This window comes from Panthera pardus, unplaced genomic scaffold (genome assembly GCF_024362965.1).
Source record: "Panthera pardus isolate Hobbes unplaced genomic scaffold, ASM2436296v1 HiC_scaffold_10, whole genome shotgun sequence".
Lineage (NCBI taxonomy): Eukaryota > Metazoa > Chordata > Mammalia > Carnivora > Felidae > Panthera > Panthera pardus.
Window position 1 is genome coordinate 6,456,452 of NW_026526655.1, and position 22,894 is coordinate 6,479,345.

General features: G+C 52.0%; 1 protein-coding gene across 1 annotated transcript; it reads left to right on the forward strand.

Annotated features, from left to right (window-relative positions):
- The first annotated feature begins 5,051 nt into the window (after positions 1-5,051).
- On the forward strand, positions 5,052-21,276 carry HJURP (Holliday junction recognition protein). The gene is made up of 9 exons (XM_019445241.2): positions 5,052-5,204; positions 5,546-5,612; positions 8,451-8,506; positions 9,754-9,871; positions 12,295-12,356; positions 13,681-13,773; positions 14,591-14,669; positions 16,828-18,397; positions 20,997-21,276. The coding sequence occupies exons 1-9, from the start codon at positions 5,109-5,111 to the stop codon at positions 21,034-21,036; spliced, it is 2,181 nt and encodes a 726-aa protein (XP_019300786.2). The 5' UTR covers positions 5,052-5,108; the 3' UTR covers positions 21,037-21,276.
- The last annotated feature ends 1,618 nt before the right edge of the window (positions 21,277-22,894 follow it).

Genomic DNA, 22,894 nt, shown 5'->3' on the forward strand with positions numbered 1-22,894 from the left:
GTCTCTCTCTGTCCCAAAAATAAAAAAATAAAAAAAAAATAAAAAAAAAAAAGATAAGCTCAGAGCTAATCTTTAAAAAAAAAAAAAACAAAACAAAAAAACAAAACTATTCACACGTAATAACAGAAGACCTGACCCTTGAATGCTTCAGAGAAAGATGTCCTGAGAGTTTGCAGATCCATAAATGGGGTTGGTTAAAAATAGGTCACCCAAATCAATCTAATTGCCTTCTATTTTTAATATAAATTCTTTTCATTGATTTTTAAAATGGATAGTCCATTAAAACACATTAATCATGACCCTAAAAGTCTACTTGCATTGCAAAAAGCCTAAGGTGAAGAATAAAAAGCAATTTCCCACCACACAAAGCTGAGACGGGACCATCACCAAAGAGAGCTAGAGCCCTACTTTTCCTGGGGAAAAAACAAAAACACTTCTGGGTAAAAGCTGGGAGGTGAGGTATCATTTTGATAAAATGTTGTCCAGATGTATGACAGCAGAATGTGGGAATGTTTGCAGCCATGCATGTCTTATTTGCCTAAGTGGTCTTTAATTTTGTAGCACCAAGGTAAAACGTATGACTGTGTTTTCTATTACATGAGTGATGTTTGCTCACAATGGCAGGATACCTGTTCAGTCTAGAAAATGCAGCTAAGGAAAACTGATATTAAAAATAACCCATAATACCATCATCTAGAAATAACACGGGAAACATTTTGATACAAAACATAGTCAAATTTTAAAAACATACAATGTATGTTTTAAGGGCAGATACATAATACAGGCTTATAACCTTTTACACTAAAAAATCATATACGTTTTAGATGGCAATGAATACAGTGTCTCAAGATTGTTGTGAATGGAATACAGTGCATATTTATTGCCATTTATTCAACCACCCTTTTAGTATTGGACTTTGTAAACAGTGCTTCATTAAAGGTCCTACACCTAAATCTTTGCCAACAGGCTTAAGTACTTAAAAGAGATTTCAGGGGTGCCTGGGTGGCTTGGTCAATTAGGCGTCCCACTCTTGGTTTCGGCTCGGGTCAGGATCTCACGGTTCGTTAGTCTGAGCCCCACATAGGGCTCCGTGCTGACAATGTGGAGCCTGCCTGGGATTCTCTCCCCCTCTCTGCCCCTTCCCTGCTCACTTGCTCTCAAAATAAATAAACTTTTAAAAAATTGTAATAAATAAAATAAAACAGATTTCAAAAAGTAGACTCATTAAATCAAAGAATAAACACCTTTTGTGAGCTTCGACAGACACCTTTTGGAAACCCAAATGGTCAGCTATGACAGTCTCTTTCCATCAGCTCTAGACCAATGGAAGGGAGTGACCCCTTTTCTTGGCAGCCTAACGGATGGGGCTTTGCTGCCTGTGGCTGATAATTCATCTCATAAAGACGTTTTCACTATGACATAGCAGTGGCTATGTCAACTCTGGGACCAGCCAAAGTTGTGTCTCCCCAACCACAGATGGTGGTGACATTTCCACACTTTTCCAACACATTATTCCATGGAAATGCTGCAGAATAAACACCCATCTATTATATAAAAATTTTATAAAATTTAGGCGTATTTTATGAGAGCAGTCATAAAACAATTCCAGTGACAATTATTTCCTATGCCCATAATTTTATTTTGTCTATTTAAATTCAAGTTAGTGAACAGACAGTGTGGTCCTGGTTTCAGGAGTAGAACCCAGTGATTCATCTCTTACATATGACACCCAGTGCACGTCCCAAAAAGCGCCCTCCTTAATGCCCGTTCCCCATGTAGCCCATCCCCCACCCACCTCCCCTCAAGTGACCCTCAGTTTGTTCTCTATAGTTAAGAGTCTCTTATGGTTTGCCTCCCTCTCTGTTTTCATCTGATTTTTCCTTCCTTTCCCCTATGTTTTTCTGCTGTGTTTCTTAAATTCCACATGTAAGTGAGATCATATGATATTTGTCTTTCTATGACTGATTCTTTCGATTAGCATAATGCACTCTAGTTCCATCCACATTGTTGCAAATGGCATGATTTCATCAATGAGGAGTAGTCCATTGTATGTATATGCCATATCTTCTTTAGCCACTCATCAGTTGATGGACATTTGGGCTCTTTCCATACTTTGACGATAGTCAAATAGACTATTGTCAATGTTTGTAGCACTGCAATCAACATTGGGGTGCATGTGCCCCCTTTGAATCAGCATTTTTGTATCCTTTGGATAAATACCTAGTCGTGTAATTGCTGGGTCGTAGGGTAGTTCTATTTTTAAGTTTTTGAGGAACTTCCATACTGTCTCCCAGAGTGGCTAAACCAGTTTGCATTCCCACCAACAGTGCAGAAGTGTTCCCCTTTCTCTGCATCCTCGCCAACATCTGTTGTTTCCTGAGTTGTTAATGTTAGCCATTCTGATGGGTGTGAGGTGGTATCTCATCGTGATTTTGATTTGTATTTCCCTGATGCTGAGTGATGCTGAGCATCTTTTCATGTGTCTGTTAGCCATCTGGATGGCTTCTTTGGAAAAGCGTCTATTCATGTTTTCTGCCCATTTCTCCACAGGATTATTTGGTCTTGGGGTGTTGAGTTTGGTAAGTTTTTTTATAGATTTTGGATACTAACCCTTTATCCAATATGCCATTTGCAAATATCTTCTCCCATTCTGTCAGTTGCCTTTTAACTTTGTTGATTGTTTCCTTCCCTGTCCTATGCCCATAATTTTAAACACTTCCAGGGTTGAAAATTCTGTCAAGGCCAGCAGAGGGCGCTGTGTAGGTGCAACCAGAGGCGGAAATAGGGCTGCAGGGCTGAGCATGCCTTCCTCTCTGCCGCTATGGAAACTCTGTGAGACCCTGGGTGCTGTTCCCCTTCCACTGCCAGAGAAATTGCAGACTGACGTTGCGATCCTCCCTGTTATCTGGGAGTGGTTGCGCGCCTCCCTGTTATTTGGGAGTGTTGTGGAAGGAGTTTGCACAGCAGCTCTGGGGTCCTGAGGTCACATGTATAGGCTGCTACAGTGGGGCAGGTTGTTTGTACAGAATGGTGTCAAATCAGAAGCATCTTGCAGGGCTCCTTCCTTAGTTGGGCCACCACTTTGGACCACAGGATGGGAAAAATTCAGTCAGAGAGGACTGGATGACCACGTGGCCAGAAGGATAAGAGTCAGGCATCGGCTTTGGCTGGGTCAGAGAGGATTGGCCAACGTGAGTCTGTTTGAGGAACTTCAGTTAAAGACATAAACTTGAGATTGAGAAATTGTTCCCCTGAAGCTGTCCAGGAACCCCTGGGTCGGAGGCAGATCCTTGGACAGTCAGTGAAGCGAGGGAAGGTAGCCCTGGAACCCGGGAGTGGTTTCCTAGGAGTGGGCACCAAGCTCTGGGAAAGCCCAATTTTGAGGTCTCAAATCTCTGCATGTGATAAGTTAAATGTTTGAAACTAACTTGCGTGGAAACATAGAGTTGAGGGAACAGCATGTTAAATTTCTGAACACTCCCAAGGGAGGGAGAGGGAGAAAACGTAGCCTAGTTGTGAAAGTCAGAAAAGCGAGAAACTGAATGTGTAGATTCAGTGGCCACTTGCATCAAGGTCCTCCAGAGATCACACTGGAAGACCGAGTTAGGGTGCAGGGTGTTTGTTAGGAGGTGCCCTCACCATTGACACCTGTGGCAGGGCGGGGACGAATCAAGAGGGGACACGTTGCCTCCACTGATCCCATGCAGAGCTCAGGAGCTGGAATGAATCATCAGGGCCGCCCTCCGCTTGACATGGAGGCCCAGCCCTCATATTCCCCCCCTGGAGCTCTCAGTGGATTTGGGCCACCCTGGGGCTGCACACCATGGATAGGGGGCTCTCTGCAACCGAGGCGATTCCTGAAGAGGCTGCCAGCTGTAGGCACCTGTGGACAGCCCTCCAGCAGCCCGGGCATCTTGAAGGCAGATCCAGGCAGCACATCTCTGTGCCCTTCACGATATATTCCCTGGACGCTTACACTCCACGCGCCCACCGTTCTCACCCCCTACTTCTCCCGTAATTTCTACCCAATGGCCTGATAGGATTGGGGTGCGGGCTGAGAGGAGGTGAAGAGTCCATCCAAGGGACCTAATGGTGCTCAAAGTTATGAATATTCCAGTGTTCTTCATGTGATCGATTACTGGTTTCAGTGATTAAGAAAAGATGCTTGATGATTTCAATCTTCTTGAATTTATTAAGACTTGTTTTGTGCCCTAACACACCATCTGTCCTAGAGAATGTTCCAGGGGCACTTGAGAAGAATGTGTATTGTTGCTTTTGGACGGAATGTTTTGTTTGTATGTATCCAAATCCATCTGATCTAACACTTCATGCAGGCCAATGTTTCCTTATTGATTTGCGTCTGGATGGTATATGCATTGATGTCAGTGGAATATTAAAGTCCTCTATTATTGTACTGCTGTGTCTTTCTCCCTTCAGGTCTGTTAATATTTGCTTTATGTGTTCGGGTGCTCCAATAAAAATATTTTATTTTCCTGGATTCTATAACATTTATGGCATTTCTTCCTAAACGTATGGTCATTTTCCTCCTCCTTTTGCATTGGTAATTTGGCGGTGTCTTTCTTGGGCACCCTCCCTCCCCCGCCCCGGGGTCGTAACTGCGTCGGGCCCGGAGGGGGGCCAGGGGAGGAAACTGGCCAGGTAACATCTGGGTGACAGCGGTCCTCACACCGACGCGAGACCCCCGCCCCCCAGCAAGTCACCCAGTCATCTCAGGTGCACAACGGAGGAATCCCATAATTCCACAGGGTTCTCCAGTGGCGCTGCCGATTAACGGGAACGTAGCCGGTTCCACCGGGCCATCGCCCTAAGCCATGCGCGGTGGCGGACACCTCCCGCCCCCGCCACCGCCTCCTCCCCGCGGCCGGGCCGGGCTCGGGTGGGGCGGGGGCAGAAGCTCGGCCGCGGATTGGCCGGGAGTAAGATGCGCCACGCGTTTGAAAGGCCCAATCAGCGCCCGGCCTCTCCTCACCAGCCAATAGCAAGCCGGAAGGGCAAGCAGAGGGGGCGGGAGTCGTTATTTGAACCGAGGCGCCGAAGGGGCCGCGGTACGTCTTGCCGCTGGAGTCGGTTGCGGGTCTCTTCTTGCCATGGAGGGCGAGCCCCTGGGGGAGGACGCGCTGCTGTGGCAGCTCCGGGACAGCCGCCGCCGCTTCCAGACGCGCATGCAGCGGCTGATAGAAAAGGTAGGCCCCCCGCCCCCCAACCGGCCCGCCGGAGTCGGGGAGGCCGGGCGCGATGGGGAAGGGGAAAAACGGGGCTGGGGGCTGGGGTAAGGGTGGAGGCGGCCGAGCGCGGGGCCGAAGGTGGGGGAGCGGGGTGGGAAGGGGAGGGGAGAGGGGGTGGAGAGGAGGCAGCGGGATTGGGGGCGCTGGGGTAGACAGGGGAGGTGGTTTGGGGGCGAGAGGGAGGCGGGCGGGTTTGGGGGGGCCTGCAGACTTCCAGCCTTGTGCTGGCGCCTCCTCAGTCGGGTCAGGGCCTCCTCGCGGCCCTCGGAGCTGAGGGGATGCCCCTTTCTCTCCCGCAGTACAACCAGCCCTTCGAGGATGCCCCGCTGGTGCAGATGTCCACGCTGACCTATGAGACACCCCAGGGTACGGAGTCATCCCCCCACTTCTGAATGTTTACAGTTCAGAGTGTGAACAGGATAGTGTCGTCCCAGAGTTTGAAATGCTATCCCTGCTCTCTTGTGAAAATGTTGTCCGCCTAATAAGAACTAAAACATTCCCAGTTCCCTTGAGCCTATAAATTACTTGTTTTTTAAATTACCTATTAAAAACAGAATTCTGCAGGTCCATAGACGCACGCTGGTTAAAAATACCCCTGTCTGACCCTGTCGGTCTGGGCCGGTTGGGATGTTTTTTGGTTTGGGGGGGGGGGGGGGGGTTGTAATTTTTTTTTTTCTAAGTTTATTTTTGAGAGAGAGAGAGAGACAGAGTGCAAGCAGGGGGAGGGACAGAGAGGGAGGGGAGACACAGAATCCCAAGCAGGCTCCAGGCTCTGAGCCATCAGCACAGAGCCTGACACGGGGCTCAGACTCACAAGCCGAGAGATCATGACCTGGGCCAAGGTCGGACACTTAACCAGTTGAGCCACCCGAGGCACCCTGTGGGCTGGTTGCTTTAACAGCCAAGGCTGTGTCTCTGTTTCTTCACCTGTCAAATGGGAAGATCGAGTAGATTACTTGATGGGGATGTTGTAAGTTACAGGAGCTCCTTGTGAAGCTCTTGGAACAAGGCCCGGCTCTTGTAATCACTCTTACTACTTTTTGACCTGTTTGACTTGGAGTATTAGCTGTCCTCCTTGAGATCCTGAGTACTTGGAACTTGACCTGAATATAAGGAGAAGGAGCCATTCTGTTCAGTGGTTGATGTTGTAAGCTGACTTAAATCTCCTGGATTCTCTTTGGTAGCTGGGTGAAGAAAGTTTGCACTGGGTGACGTCAGTTCCTCCCCCTCTGTCTTGTCACCAACTCATTAGGACCTGCTAATGAAGGCAGATCTCAGATCCAGTTCCGCTCTGCATTGGACAGACAGGCACTAAAAGCTTCATAAGATCTGCTTCTGAAGTTAAATAAAGTTTGAGCTCTCTGCATTTTTAGCTGGCCCAGCCACACCTTGGGTGAAAAGTTCGTGAAGACAGAAGCTAAGATAGTCCAGCTCCAGGCCTCTGTTACTCTCTGGTCTCATCAGGCAATGACAAATCTAACCCGAAGGCAGGACCCAGGGCTGGGTAGGAATCGTTCCCAGGGTGCCATCAACAGGCTTCATTCACTATGTTCTGATGCGCTGTTTACGCAAGGAATGGTCTGGCCACTCCACATATCTAGAATACCACTAACTTCACTGCTGAAACTCACTTCTGACTCCAGTTTAATGAGAACAGCCTGTTAAAACGGATCCCTGAGGCCTCTGGCATCGGTGCTGGGTGCAGACTGAGTAGGTCTAACGAGCTCCCGGCTGCTGATAGTACAGTTCCTCTGTCCTGTTGCTCAGCCTGGAGAGGTACTCAGGGGAGCGCCACCGTGATTAGGGTTAGCTGATCACCCTTGTAGCATAAACTCCCGATTTAAGGCAACGCCGTACGGTATAGGTCGGAGCTAACACTCCCACACCGATTATGACGAGGACAGGAGGGGAGGAATAGTTGTTCGCATGTGTGGATAGCTAAAGTGTGCCCTTTGCTTCTGAGAGTCTTGTGTTTTTGATTCTCAACAGCCCTTTGGGGTAGGTGCTGTCCTTAGGATCATGGTTTCCTAGCAGAGGATGCAGCAGAAAGGAAACAGCCCCATGTCACTTAGCCCAGGGAAACGTAAAGGAACCAGCCCCATGTCACTTAGCCAAATTGGCAAAGCCTTGACCTGACGGAGCACATTTGCACGGCCTCACTCTGTTCCAGAAAGGCCACAGGGCACAGTGGCCAGGAGCACAGAGAGTCACTCCCCTAGGTTCCCAGCCTGGCTCCACCACATGGCTGAGAAGCCCGGGCTGGTTGCTGGACCCACTCCTTGCCTCTGTGTCTCCGTCTGGCCAGTGAACTTGGAAAGTAGGAGTTCTGTACAGGTGAGTTGTACACACTGAATGAGGTGTACTTGGAAAGTGTTTAGAATAGAGCCTGGAGCATTGTAAGCGCCGTGTGTGAACGTTTGCTAGTGTCCTCGTTGGCAACCATCTCAACCCAAGGATCCCTTCTTGTCCACTTGAATTTACCTGGGGGCAAATGGAGGTTTAGGGAGAGATTAAGTATTCTTGCCCCGGTTCTGCTAACGAGTAAGTGGCAGGACTCCTGATCTCCGTGTTTACCCTGCGCTTAGGCTTTGTTCTAGACATCTATATTGCCCTCAGAAAGTGCTTCCAGTCTATACATAGTATATAGATTGCTCTCAATAAATATATTTTGAGTACGATACTTGGCACATGTGTGTTCCTTGTTTCTGCTTAACTCTGGGGCTTAATGATGGAATTGGATAATCTGCCTCCTAGGTAGGAGATTTCCATTAATGACAGATTTCTGTCTAATCTTAATTTTTTTTTAATGTTTATTTACTATTGAAAGACAGAGAGTCAGAGCGTGAGCAGGGGAGGGGCAGAGGGAGAGCGAGACACAGAATCCGAAGCAGGCTCCAGGCTCCAAGCTGTCAGCATAGAGTCTGATGCGGGGCTCGAACCTACAGACCAAGAGATCATGACCTGAGCCGAAGTTGGACGCTCAACCGACTGAGCCACCCAGGCGCCCCTAATCTTAATTTAAAAAAAAAAAGACTTCCAGCCTCACAAAGATGAGAACAACAGGTGTCAGGATCGCGGCTTGGTTTCCGTAGATGACATCTTTCTCTGGCCCATCACGTTGGTTTTCTCTGAATGCGGACTGAACAGACATTCAGCGGTCAGGATTGTTTAAGCGGTAACTTTTCTCTCATTTCTTTTCTGAAGGATTGAGAATTTGGGGTGGAGGACTAGTAAAGGAGAAAAACAAAGGACAAATCCAGGTATTTAATGTCCGTTTTTATTGCTGCCATGTGCTGCCGTGCGGGAATATCGATGTGAATAAAGGCGTAGGTTAGCTGTGACTGCACCGAGGTCGCCATGGGGCTTCTGTTCTAGGTCTTTCTCACCTGAACTCCCCCCTTTTCCTCTAAGGATTTGCTGAGAAGTTTTTCTCCTGTTGCTCGTCAGGTAGCAGGAGGAGCTACGTTGATGTTTAAGCCTTTTCTGCCCCTGTTTCCTCTGCTGTAGGCCAAGGGGTTCTTGACAACAGCCCCACATGCAGGGCTGGCCAGTGGGAGAAAGCTGCCCCTGCTGCTGCCCCTGCCCCTGCCCCTGCCCCAGCCTTAGCTGCATCTGTGAGCTTAGTTTGTTGGGTCCTTTACAGAAAAGCCCCAACCCAGTTCCTTTGCGGAAAGAAACATGCCTCCTTTCTCTTCTGCAAGGGGAAGAGAGTAGGGAGAGGGTACAGGGTCACGCTTCTTTCCGCATGGAGCTGTTTTCCAAAATGCCGGTGTGGTTTCTCCCGGATGCATCCACTGATGCTGGGGCACCTCGGCCTGTTATGTTCACGGGAGGTGCCGATACAGCCTGCCCGCCTCCTGGGAGACCCACGGAGTCTTGCTACCGTCATTTTTTTGCAGGGATGTCTAGAATTCCCTTAACGACTGCCTCCCAGCCCAGAAGCCTGTACCCCAGAACGAAAACGTCAGGGTTAGGGTTCCAAAGCAAGGAACAGCAGTTCTGAAATAAAATTTCTTCCTGATTATTTGAATCACACCCATAACATGTTTGGTTGTACAAATGTTAGAAATATATACAACCATTAAAATCAACCTGACTCCTATAGTCACTGATGGTATTTTAGTATAATGTAATTCCCACCTATAATACACATATTTTTACCCCTTCTTCTTTACACACTATACACTGTGATCATTTCTTTTCATCATCCATTGTATAATTCAGTCACACTTATTTACTTATTTATTTATTATTTTTTAATCTTTAATTTTTGAGAGAGAGAACGAGGGGAGGGACAGGGAGAGAGGAGCTGGGACAGAGGATCCAAAGCAGGCTCGGCACCGACAGCCCGATGCAGGACTCAAACTCACAAACTGTACCAGAAGAGAGGCCTATGAGACCCCTGCTCTCTCATATGCTAAAGGAAGGAGTGTAGGTTTGTTACGGTGGCTTTGAAATGTGTTCTCACTGAATCAAGCGTGTCTTTATCCACTTCCGTGCTTTCGAGGACTCCCCAGTGAAGACTTTCGAGGATGCCCCAGACAGCAGGAGCGGCGGTGACCCCACAGAAGCCGAAGCCCGAGGTCTGGCGCTTCCTGAGCCCAGCACACGAGTCCTGGGAGTGGGTGAGTGTCCCTGCACTAGGAATTGTGGTCGGGAGGGACATGCGTCCCTGTGATGGCATTTAAAGCCCAGATTCCTCACGATGACTTTTTCCAAGGCTTTTTTAAAAGTGGGAGCATCTTAAAGTGCCTGTCACTACTGTCTGCACTCCCCAAAGGAGCTGTCTTGCTGTTACGTCCGTGGCGCTTACACAGAAACAGTGCTCAAGCGTTCTTGAGTAATGGACATACGCCCTCCCATCGGTTTTTAACTTATTGCCCCCTCTGTAAAAAAATTAATGTCAAAAATATAATGAAGCTCCAGATTTGCCGTGCAGGCCGTGTTTGAACTGCTGACTTTTTTTCTTTTTTACCTTTATTTGTTTTTGGGAGACAGAGAGAGAGAGCATAAGTCGGGGAGGGGCAGAGAGAGAGGGAGACACAGAATCCGAAGCAGGCTCCAGGCTCCGAGCCGTCAGCGCAGAGCCCGACGCAGGGCTCAAACTCCCAAACTGTGAGATCATGACCTGAGCTGAAGTCATAAGCTTAACCGACTGAGCCCCCCCAGGCGCCCCTGAACTGCTGACTTCTACAGAACGTTTTGCTGCCCAAACCCCAGCCCAGCCTGTTTTCCGGGGAGTCTGTCATCACCATCTTTCTCTCTCTGGTGTCTCTGTCTGCCCTGGATGCATCTGTTTGAACGTGCTCAGGTTCCACCTTAAGCACACGGAAGAGTTCACGGCTCTCCCGGTCCCATGTCCCTCTGTAGCCACCTGCCATGGGTCACTTCCCTTCTCGAACAAACTTACAGCCGATGCTCTGCTCCACTGCCACCCTCTCTTCCGCCAGTTCTGTGCAGGCTCCGGGCTCCATCGGGAAGGCGTAACTGTCCGTGGTCCCAGCCTCCCCCATTGGCGACTCCCACTGGCATCCTGTGGCTTCTATCCCATTGCCCTGTTGGTGGCATTTGAAGCTTCTGGAAATCCTGTAATTGGCCTGTGGCCCTGTGCCCGCTGGGTTTTCTTCCTTCCCAGCCCCTCTTAACTCCCCTCTCCACTGGATGCCCTTTCTTGAGATTGGTCTGAGCCCCTCACTCTGGCGGAACCCCCATCCCAGACCCAGTCTGCATGTGTTTACTGCCTGTCAGCCTCTCTTCTTGAAGACTTTGTCTAAACTTGGCAAATCTAAACTGGAAAGGTCAACCTAGCAGAATTCCTATTGGCTCAAGGCCTACCACCGTCTTCCCTGTTCAATGAGCCAGACACCCAGCCCCTCCTGCCCTCCTCATACGCAAGACGTCCCCCTCCTGTGCCTTTGCCTCCCACCGTCCCTTGTGCGGCTCTGCCCCCGTGCCCCACCGCACCCCCACGGTACCAGCCCCACCCCTGCTGACACCTGCCATCAGAACAGACCCCCCCACTTTCACCCAAGCTGTCTACACCGGCTCTCCTCCTGGTAGCAGTTAGCCAGCTGGGTAGACAGGTTTATAACTGGTCCTGAACCCCCATCTCCTGCCGGCCCTGACCTGCAGCCTCTGTCCGCTCTCCCCAGCCCTCGTCCGGCACCTTGCCTGCTCTAGTCGTCTGTAAAATGGGTTGAGTCCCACGGGGAAAACTGGCAGTCATTCAGGGTAGAATTGGACCTTAAGGAAGGTGTTTATTCACAGGTGTTATCTGTTGACTGGTGTTGATCGAGATTTTGGCCCCACAGATCCTTAGGTCCGTGAGTTTCTGGACTGCTCAAAATAACTAGAAATGTTTATCCTAGAGCTGCACTGTCCAGTGTGGTGGCTCCGCCTCCTGTGGCGAGTCAGAGGAACTGAAGGTTAAATCAAATGGAAAATTTTATTTATGTGCCTCACGAGCCACACGTGGCCGGTGGCTGCCATACCAGGCGGCAGGCAGGGAACTTTCTGCCATCACAGACTAGGACGGTGCTGGGCTAGAGCGACCCAGCTCCGAGGACCAGAAGCCACCGAAGGCGCTCAACGTGACAGAAAGCTGCTTCTCTGGTCTCTATCCCCTGAGGCGTGTTCCTGTTCTGATGCACTTGTTGCATTACTGATAATCAGGACAGCGACAGATGGCTGTGTCCTTATTAAAGGGAGCGCCCTAGAACATACTCGAGGGGTGTAAAAACTATTCTTGAGAGCAAAACGCAAGCTTTCTTTAAAATTCTTGGGGTGCCTGGGGGTTTAGTCGGTTAAGCGTCCGACTTCAGCTCAGGTCATGATCTCACGGTTCGTGAGTTCAAGCCCCGTGTCAGGCTCTGTGCTAACAGCTCAGAATCTGGAACCTGCTCCGGGTTCTGTGTCTCCCTCTCTCTCTGCCCCTCCCCCCACTCACACTCTGTCTCTCTCTCTCTCTCTCTCTCAAAAATAAATAAAAATTTAAAAATATTTTAATAAATAAAATTCTGATTGAGATTTCCTTTTTTTTTGCTTTTAGATTCAAAAAGCGGTGATGATGCGTCTTTGTGTCCGGAAGATGTAGTTGCTGGGGCCTTCACAGTAAGACCTGCCCTTTGTGACGAAGGGACCGAGCCAGGGCTTGGGGTGCGTGTGTGTGTCCTCATGTCCGGTGTCTTTTTTGAAATCCTCTTGGGAGGCTCACCCTTTGCTGACACCACCCCTCCCGTCTCTGGTCCTCCCTTCACATCCCTCAAGGCAGCAGGGGCCTCCTTCCATCTGGTGCGTGGCAGCCCTTACTGCCCCCGGTTCAAGCCGGATTTCCTGAACTCACATGTATGTCGGGTGGTGTTCCCTGTGCAGACAGAACCGTCACAGTTCACGGTGTGCCCAGTACCCTTGATCGAGCACGCGGTGTTGAAAGTTAGGCTCTAAGTTGGTCTTTGCCCGAAGAGACAATGTCATAAGGAAGGTGTTTCTAAGAAGTATTTCCAGGTCAGCCCTTGGAAGCCCATTTAGTCCACGAGGTCGCGAGATCAGGCCATTGTTCGGTGTCTCCCAGGGTGCCCCCGTGGTCCCAGGAACCACCTGTCTCCTCTTCCCCCGACGGGGTCTCATCTCCCCTTCCTTCCAGTGGGATGCACGGGAATACACAAAGAACGCAGTCTGCTGGGGGGTCTTTCCTGGCCCCAGAGTCAGACGCTAGAATGGCTGTTGTGTGTGGCTTTTCTCGAAAACTGCTCTTTTTGTGAAGAATTTGCCCAAACACCCAATGTGTGACTTGTGGCGTCTAAATAAGGTAGTGACAGGGGTCCGGGGGAAAGGCTGTACATTTTGGAGCATTACGGGGGGGCGGTGGTGCAGGGCTAGGTGCCCCCAGATGTAAAGAACTTCCTGAACAGTGTGCGTGTGTGTTATCCCTGGTCTGCAGCCACTGAGGTGCAGAGAGTGAAGGTCAAGACCCCCCTGTCCCCAGGGCGTGGGCAGGAAGGGAATGGGGGGCCTGCCTCCTGAGCCAGAGTGCTGAATGTCCTTTCCTGTGAGCACACTGATTGGGACTAATGCTAATCGTTGAGTCCTGAACTCACCCAAGAATATTCAGATGGTTTTGAATTGTTTCCTAGCAATGCCATCACACACCTCCCAACAGGCTTATGAGGGTGGTTTTTGTGTTTTTGGGGGGTTTTTTGTCTTTTTACTTTGGGATTGTTGCCACTGGATGAATTATCTAAAGTTGGATTTCTGGGTCAGGTGGATTTTCAGAGGGGCGGGCCCACTTTGCACCGCTAACAGCGAGGAGTGAAAAATGACTTCGAGGGGCTTCATTTACCCACGTGTAATTAATGAACTTGCCAGCTAGCTCGAGAATCTGAGAGCTCATCCGGACCCAAAAGCTCTTAAGAACACTGATTCTCTCTTGTGTCAGCCTGCAGAGCCCTGGAGCCCTTTGAAAAATGAGTTACGAAGGAAGTACTTGACCCAAGTGGATATATTGCTACAGGATGAAGGGTGTTTAGAGGTAATGTGTTTCCCAGGACGTGTCTTCAGATAATTGAATCATAACCTAGTGACACCGAGGTGGGTTAATCAGGTTTTTGTTCGCTCTCCGTGGAGCCTGTAAGGAGCCTTTGGAGCAATTGCTTCCCAACCGTTTCTCTCCCAGGCTTGCAGACGGATGCTCGCCTTGTGGGGGCGATCAGGGAAACCCGTGGGGTGCGCCCTCCGTCGCCCACTGTTCTGGGGGGGGGGTGCTCACAGAAACGTAGGGGCCCCACCCTCTGAGGAAGGGATTGCCCCCACCGCCCCACTTCTCCCCCCTTCCACCCTGTCCACGGTCACCTTGCCGTGGAGTGCGCGGGGCCTCCCAGAGCGTGACCGACAGAGCAAGGGTGCCAACCCTAGTTTCTGTCACGTCTTCCCATAAAGAAAACATCTTTATGTCAAATAAGTAGGAGGTACTCGTTGTGGGATGACTGACTACTTTATCTCAAAGGCAGCAAACAGGAGCATAGACGTTTCCTTACTGCGCTGCTGACCGGCGAGGACGCTGGGTCTGAGGCCCGTTGATTTGGTGGGGGTACCGGGAACGGCCTTTCCCTTTAACCTGGAGCAGCAGGAGGGCATCCTGGGGGGGGGGGGGGGGTAGCCTGGAGGTCACGTGGGCCAAGCTCCCAGAGGTTACTAAGACACCTCCCCCCACCATGGCCGGAGGCCGCGGCCGCGGCGTCGGGGAGGAGCAGCCGACCTCGCCGACCCGCGGGGCTCGGCACTGCGGCGGGGGGCGTCTGAGGGCGCCCAGAGTCGACACGTGTTCACATCGCGGGCTTCGTTTTCAGTGTACTGGTGACGGAGGTGGAGAGGACGCACGCGTGACACTGAGCCCTCCCCTGGCCTCGCCTGCCGGGCCTGCCCCTGGTAAGTGCGACACAGAAACTGCGTGAACCGCCTCCCGATCGCTGTTGGCAGAGCCGCGGCGCCCCCACCGCTGGGCACCCTGTCGTGTGCTTGACATAAACTGTGAGAGACACCGGCACCTAAAGGCGAAAGCCTCCGGTGTAGTCGGCAAACTGCTTGTTTCCCCTGGGACTCCAGCGCGCTAACTGCTGGTTAGCTCTTCAGCTCAACCTACCGCGGTGAAAGATTTTGACTCTCCGGAAACACAGGATTCCTACACCCTCTGCTCGCGTTTATTTGACAATCAGCCTGTTGTCGCAGTTGCTTCTCCGTCCCCTGCACACCCAGCGCCCACGCCCACGCACACAGCACCCCCGCACGTGCACACACGTGCACACACGGACATGCGCACACCATGTACGTCATCTGCAGTCACATACGCGTTCTCCTTAAGTGCTTGCAGGTCTCCTAGGCCCAGGGACGCGGCTGCGGCGGGCGGGGCGCATGCCAGGGCCTAGTCGTTTCCCGCACCGCAGTCCAGAAAGCTCCTCGCCGAGCTCTGTCTCTGTGGGCACCTTCCTATCACGACTTTCCTGAAGAGTCCCAGCCGCCGGCAGTGTTGCAGCACGTCCCTCAATTTACTCCTCTGGTGGTTTCCTCTAAGGTTAAGTGCATGTTAAACACTTTTGGCAAAAATGCTGCCCAGGCGACGGTGTGTTCTCTCAGGACATCACGTCACTCTGTCCCGTTGTTGGTGACGCATGAGCCTGGCCACTTAGCTAAGGAAGGACCCGCTAGGTTTCTCACTACAGAAGTGCCCTCTCCTTGGCATCGTCTGCGGGTGCCCGTCACCTGGGTCCCCGCAAACCCGACCCCGAGGCTTCGGCGCCAGGCCACGACTCCCGCCTGCGTCCCCGCCCGCAAACCCTTCCCTGGCTTGGCCGTTCCTTCCGTGTGCGCCTGTTGGCATCCTTCCGTAAGCAGACGCCAAGTCCCTTCGTGCCCTAATTCTGTTCCTTTCTTTATCCCCACATGCTTTCACTTTTTTAAAAACAATTTTTTTTCTAGAATCAATAAGAACCCATGGGCTTTTTTTTTTTTTTTTAATTCACATATTAGTAGTCACTGATGCCCAGTTGTCCCAGATCAGCCTGCAGGAGCCCTTCGTGCTGGCTTCCCTGACCTCTGGCCTGCCTGTCCTGTCTCTTGTTGAGCACTTTGTCCCCCCACCATGACCTTGACCCCACAGGTGTGGCCAGCACCAAAGTCCTGCACTCATTTGGTTGGTCGTGCGGTGAGGACTGATTTCGGAACCACGGCCCCTGCTGCCACATGCTTGCCAGTCTGCTGAAGAAGGTTCAGGAGTCCTGAGCAGCTCTTGGATGCTCAGACAGTATCCCACCAAGGGTGCACGTTCAGAGGATTGTGTTCAAAGTCACTCAGATCCTTTTTTCTCTTTCCATTGTCATCACTTCGATACACACTTGGGTTCTTTTTTTTTTCTTTTTTCTTTTTTTTTTGTATTCACTTCTAGAGTTCTTATCCTTGTTGGTTTAATTTATTTATTTATTTAATTTTTTTTTTTAACATTTATTAATTTTTGAGAGAAAGAGACAGAGCATGAGGGGGATAGGGACAGAGAGAGAGGGATACAAAATTGGAAGCAGGCTCCAGGCTCCGAGCTGTCAGCACAGAGCCCGACATGGGGCTTGAACTCACGAACCGTGAGATCATGACCTGAGCTGAAGTCGGACGCTCCATAGACTGAGCCACCCAGGCGCCCCGGTTTAATTTTATTTTTTAAATCTATAAAACATTTAACATGATGTGAAGGTCAAAGCTGTACGAAGAGGCATATTCAGGAGTCCTCTGCCTCCGTCACCTGTCCCCACAGGTAATTGGCGTAACTGTTGGGTTTCTAATTAGACTTTGAAAGGGCATCCGACGTGTAAACCATCACACGGGGGAGGAAGACCCCTTTGGGGAAGCTGGGGTCGAAAGTAGGAATTAGAGTTTGATAACTAGAAAGAAATCTCGGAGGAGAATCTATTCTCACGTTTTCGTGGAGTTTTTTCTCTTGTTCTTTGAATTGTCTTCACGATCCACCCTTTTCGTTCTGTGGTCTCTGCAGATGGACCGTCTTGAACGGTAACACTTCGCTCTGTGTCTTTCCCTCCAGGACGCCATGGCCGTGTGTCCGGAGAGAGTCCTGGTGGCCCAGTGAAGCCGGCTTCACGCCCCTGCTCAGCAGACCTGGCCGTGGTGCCTAGAAGTGCCAGTGTCTCGTTACAAGGGACCGGGGGGCACAGCTTCTCAAGCAGCCTGTCCTTCGAGCCCGACGACATCTGTGACGTGACCATCAGCGACCTGTACGCGGGCATGCTGCACTCGATGAGCCTGCTGCTGAGCGCAAGGCCGTCCTGTATCCTCTCCACCAAAACCTCGTTTGTCCTTCAGAACTGGAGCTCGAGGAGGAGATGCTCCAGGAGCAGAGTGAACGGGACTCCTTGCCGAGGCGGCAGGCGCCCTCACAGGGGTTCCCGGGAGAGGCTCCCAGTCCGTGCCGGGCCAGGGAGGGACAGGGGCGCCTTAAGAGATTGTGAGAACGTACTAGACACTTCTGGCCAGAAGACGGGTTTAAAACTGGACAAAGCTTTTCTCGAAGTAAACAAACCCCAGGCCCTTAAATGGGGTCCAAGTTGGAAAGAGTTTAAGGAGTTGAGGAGTTTAACACCCGAGGGGCGTTCTTTGTTGCCTTATGGAGACTCCCGTGCAGTGTGTCATCTGCATCAGAAGAATAGATACAAGGCCTTAAAGTGGTTCATTTCCCCTGTAAAAATCGTTTCCACACCAAGAATACTCCCAGGCAAGCGAGGGAGTCATTACAGGGAAATTGAAAGCAGATTTGATAAGCTTCATCAGGAGTATTGCCCCAGTCCCCGGAAGCAGCCCGTCCTGACTTCCCTCCCGGGATCCTCGGCCGTGGACGTGTACAGGGGTGGTCCGGCGAGCCCTCGTGGCCCCCGGGGCTTCGAAACCCGCAGGCTCAGTGGAACCTTCGGCACAGCAGAAGCTAAGAGGTTAAATGAGGCCTTGGAAGAGCTGGGCGATCGAGCCAGGGGAGCAGGGAGATGCCTGCAGAGAAGGGGTTCCCCTCCCCCGCTTCCAGAGACCAGCCCCGTGCAGAGCCCACACTGCTCTGAGCAGACACTCCTTTTTCGGGGAAACAATAGTCTTGGAATACTTAGAAAGTCTGCATCACCCAACAGACCTACTTCAGTAGCAGGGGTGCAGCCTCTAAGCTGTGGCCGAGATCGTTACAAGGAAATAAAAGAAAAATTTGACAAGCTTCATCAAAAGTATTGCCAACAATCGCCTCCGCGGACGAAGGCACTTTTACGCGTTGGAGCGTGTCCAGATAAAGCAAGTTTGGAAGTTCAGCATCAGAGAGGCACCTTAGGAACATTAAACCCAGACTCTGGCTTCCAAAGTCCCCCAAAGCTGTCGGCGTCACCCCAGCAGAGCATAGAACATCCACTGCGCTTAACCGCCACCGAGGCTCAGCCATTAACACGCCTTGTGCTCACTGCCGCTAGGGGCCATCGGTCCCCTCCAAAGAGGCGCCGATTATCAGATTCTGTGCTGTGTGGACAGTGGGCCAGTTCCCAGGATTCCTCGAGAGTGGTGGGCCAGCCCATCCCAAGGCCGGGGGAGAGGTCGTCTCCTCACAGCCCAGCTGAGAAAAAAAGGTGCGTTTCCGTTCGTTGAATGTGGGTGTTTTACGACAGGATGCTTCTGTGCTCGTTTTCCAAACCTTCTCCCAGATTCTTTTCCTTCTGCTGAAATCAGCATGTATATCAAGCACATGTCCCTGTGTGAGATGCATCATGGTGGGGCTGGACATGTCCTCACAGGGAATGTTTTACACGTTTTCCCCTGGGATGCATTTAGGGGACTTCTCTGAAAAGCCTCAGGAGGGCTCGGTCTGTCCTTGTCACGCTGTCGTTCCCGACCTCTCCTGGTCTCACTCAGAAAACAGCTGTCGTAGAGCAGAACTGATCTGGAAGCAGTTCCTTTCCTTGTACTTCTGGATTCCCTAGTGGGTCCGGAGCGGGGGCGGCCGCCGGGGCCACGGTATCCGTGCTGGGCTTTGGGGTGCACCTGGGCCGTCCCACCTCGGCCTGCACTTGCGTTTGCACAGATCACGGAGGTCAGGTTCGCACGTACGAGCGCCACTCTGCTTTCTCCAGTGGCGGTGAGGTGGGACGGGTCGCCGCGGGCTGTTAGACTTCATCTCGTGAGCTCCGGGCCTTCCAGTGCGCACTTGGTGGGTCTGCGAGCCGGGGTCCCGGAAGACGCAGCTCTTCTGACGGGTGCACGTGTGGGGTTTAATGCATTGGTGGTGAGGTTTCCTCTCCCCTCCTCTCCCCGCGCGGATGGCCGGCCCCCTCGGCGGTCGTTCAGATGGGCCTCCTCTGCCCTGAGTGTCCGTGTTCTTTTTCCACCTGTGCCTGTTTGTCCTGTGACCCATCCCCGGGGACAGTGCGTTCCTCTCCCAGATGAGCCCCGATGAGCCCTGAGTTGTCACTGTCCCCGCCCCCCAGTGACCCCATTGCTCCTGCCCTGCCTTTGCCCACTCGCGCTTCTCAGCGTTCGGACCCACGTGGCTCCCCTCTCGGCAGGTATTTCCAAAACCCGCCGGTGCTTTGGCTACAAATGGGGCTGGGTGAGGAAGACGACCCCCCCCCCCCGCCCCCCCCCCGCCCCCGAATGAGCCCAGGAAGCCGGCATTGAAGCTGGCTGACCGCTTCATCAAGGTCAGAATCATGGTCCGGTCCTTTGTCCTCTCGCTTCCGCGGTCTTCGGCTGCCCCTGTTTTCTCAGCCTGCAGTCTGGCTCCACGGGCACCACACGGCCTGTGGCCCTAACCACGAGGCAGCCTTGGTCAGGTGAAGCGGACCCGCCTTGTGATTGGTCTTTCTGGTCAAGGATTGAGGTCAGGGACCTTGGGTGAGGCCCGGTGTGGAGCTGGAGCAAAGTGGGGGAGTCTCCCAGACCGGGAGAGCGGCCTGCGCCCCAGGAGGCCCCGCCGAGGGCCGAGTCGTCGGTCTGCCCGGTGGCTGGCTCTTCCCCTTTTGTCCAGGCCTCGGGCTCCTTGCCTGCGCCCGTCTCGGGCCAGGCCACCTGCAGGGCAGCGCGGAGCCACGTTCCGAGTCCTGTGGGGTTGAGGCTTTCGGGGACCGTGGCAGGCACTCGGGGGACACCTGACCTTCCTTCTCAGCGGAGAGGGGGTTGGTTTTCACCGAAGGCAGCTCCTCAGGTGAGAACCGTGCCCGAGGTGGCCCAGCCCCGACCTGCCAGAGCGCCCTTGTCCCTCCGGCCCTGCTTGTCTAGGCCTGCACCCGCTCACACGCACCCTCCTGACCTGTTCTCTACGTGTCGTGCCCCTCAGGCTCACCTCTGTGGCTTTCCCACCTTGTCCCCAGGTTTGCCGGCAGGTCAGGCCGCCCGCTGGCCCGGCCAGCGCAGCGGGGTCACTGCCCCCCGCCCTCTTGTGCCTCAGCTGCACCCGACCCCTGCTTCCCACCTCGGGAGCCCCCCCCCCCCACCTCTCATTCACCTGCCCATCAAGGGCCACATGGAGCAGACACCAAGGTCACGGCCATGAGCCATGCCTCGTGTGCCCAGCAGTGAAGCACGGGGAGAACTCAGCCCTCCGTGGGGTCCTCCCGGCTCCCCTGGAATTTGATAAGTCGCGGTGGCCGCCCCCGGGGGCCTTTCGCAGTTCTGTCTGAACCCGTGATACAAACATTCTTAACCATTTCCATATTTTTCTTCTCTCCCTACTTAAATCATAAATGTCTTAAGGGAAGGGACCAAATCTTCCCGAGCTGTGACTACAGAAGGAATTTGAATGGCTAACGTGTGAGTGCTTTCTGTGTGGAACCTTCTTTACACCCTTCTGCCTCAACCCGCACAGGAACCCTCTGATGAGATCGCTGTCATCCAGTAGGCAGGTTCTGTGTCTTATGTTACAAATAAGCGAATGTAGCTGAAGCCTCAGGACTCCTGAGTCCACACTCGCATTCGAGGCTGGGCCAGGATTTGAAGCCAGTGGGCGTAACGACTGGCTTACCCACCTGCCCAGGGCGATTGCCTTCGGGTGGGTCTTTACCTCCCTTACGCTGTTTATTCAGTGTGGTGGCATTTTCTCTAGTGGACCCACCAATATTTACATATAGGCAGTGGAATAAATATAAAACAGTCCAGCTTTCGGTGGCTTGGGAATTCTAGTGGAATTGTACTGAAATCATTTCCCTTGTCACTTTTTTTTTTCTTTTTCTAAAGGAAAGAACAACACGTCTTTCAAGATGGAAGAGAAAAGTGATTTTGTATTAGAAAAATTCAAAGCTGGAGAAGTATATAGCCAACTTCTTTTAGACTTTTGTCCCTCTTCTCCTTTACTCTACGTGTGTGAGTTTTTTGTTTTTGTTTTAATCCTCAAGAATATGTGAGACTTGGATTCACTTCCCTGCCCTTCAAAGCAAATTTCCGTGAAATTGGTCCCATTGAAATGACTCTGAGTTCTCGGTATCGAAATTATTTGAATAAAGTTGCTCAATTAAAAGTTTTCGTGTGATCCTTTATAGGCCTGTTTTTCTCATGTGTTCTTTTTAAACTGGAGACATGTCCTGAGAATGCTCTTTATTCCCTGTAGGTAGAGAGCAGCGTTTGCCCCGATACCTGTGTGAGCCCTGGAGACGATGGCCCTCGCGGAAAGAGCTGCCACGGTTTAGGTTCAGAACCAGGGACCTGCTCTCTCCCGTATTAGGAGGGAGCAAGTTGAAAGTAACTCACCCATGACAGGCCATTCCTAACCTCTTCATGTCTTTAGCCGAAAACGTGCTGTTCTCAGACAGTCTCGGGATTCTTGCCGCCACAGGGCTCCCCTCGTGGCTCGTGGTTCTCGTTGCCACTGCTTATAATAGGGTACCACGGTGACTTTTTAAATAAAATATTTCACACATTCAGAAAACAGTGACAGCCAGTGTGCCAGCCCACGTATTGCCGTGTGTTGTGGATTTCTTGCTTTAACTACAGAGTCAGAGGGGCGCCTGGGTGGCTCAGTCAGTGAAGCGTCCCACTTCGGCTCAGGTCATGATCTCATGGTCCGTGAGTTCGAGCCCCGCGTCAGGCTCTGTGCTGACAGCTCGGAGCCTGGAGCCTGCTTCGGATTCTGTGTCTCCCTCTCTCTCTGCCCCTTCCCCCCCACACTCTCCCTCTCTGTCTCTGAAAAATGAATAAGCCTTAAAAAATTTTTTTTAAATAGAAAGTCAGAAATGTTAAATTTTGCACACCTTTCCTTCCCATCCCCTTCTCCTGATACTGATATGTGCCCCTTTCCGCCTACACCTTCATGCTGGGACCACATTACCCGAGCGTAGGAATTAGCTCAGGCCGCCTTAACAGAATCCCACTGACCAGGGACCTTACACAGCAGAAACTTACTTCCCACGGTTCTGGAGGCTGGGAGTCAGAGATCCGGGACCCGGACAGTCTGCTCTGCTGAGGGCCCTCGGCCCGGTGTCTCTTCTTAAAAGGGCACTAATCCCTTCGTGCAGGCCCCACCCTGGTGACCTCCTCTAAACCGAATCACCTCCCGGAGGCCCCACCTCGGATTCCATCACACTGGGGTTAGGACCTCCATATGTGGATTTGGGGGTTCACGTTCGGTCCAGAGCCGTGGGAACCAGAAGGGCTGTGCCGCTCGCAGCGGAGAACATTCCGAGAGCCTTACCCCTCACGGGCAGCTCACTCTTCTCAGCACAGGCTGGCAAGGGGCTGCTGGCCCAGGCACGAACAAGGCTGGGGTGGCCCCTGCAGTTCCAGACCTTTCCCTTGTGTTCCTAAGAAGAGCACAACCCGGTCTCTGCTCTTTGTCGAGAAAAAATACCCTTAGCCAAAACGTGCCTTGCCCGTACCACCGCCCCCTCCAAGCCCCGCCCCCCCACGCCTCCCGCCTCATCCCTAGTAGGCCTGTGCTGTTGTCTCTGGCCAGGCCAGGCCCGGCTGCCGCAGAGACTGGGAAACGGGGGGTTTGATTATCATCTACAGGAAGAAGGCAAGGGGGAAGAGATTGGGCATGGGTCTTAGCTAATTATTACTATTTTTTTTTTGAGAGAGAGAGAATCTCAAGCAGGTTCCATGCCCAGCACAGAGCCCGACACGGGGCTCGATCTCACGAA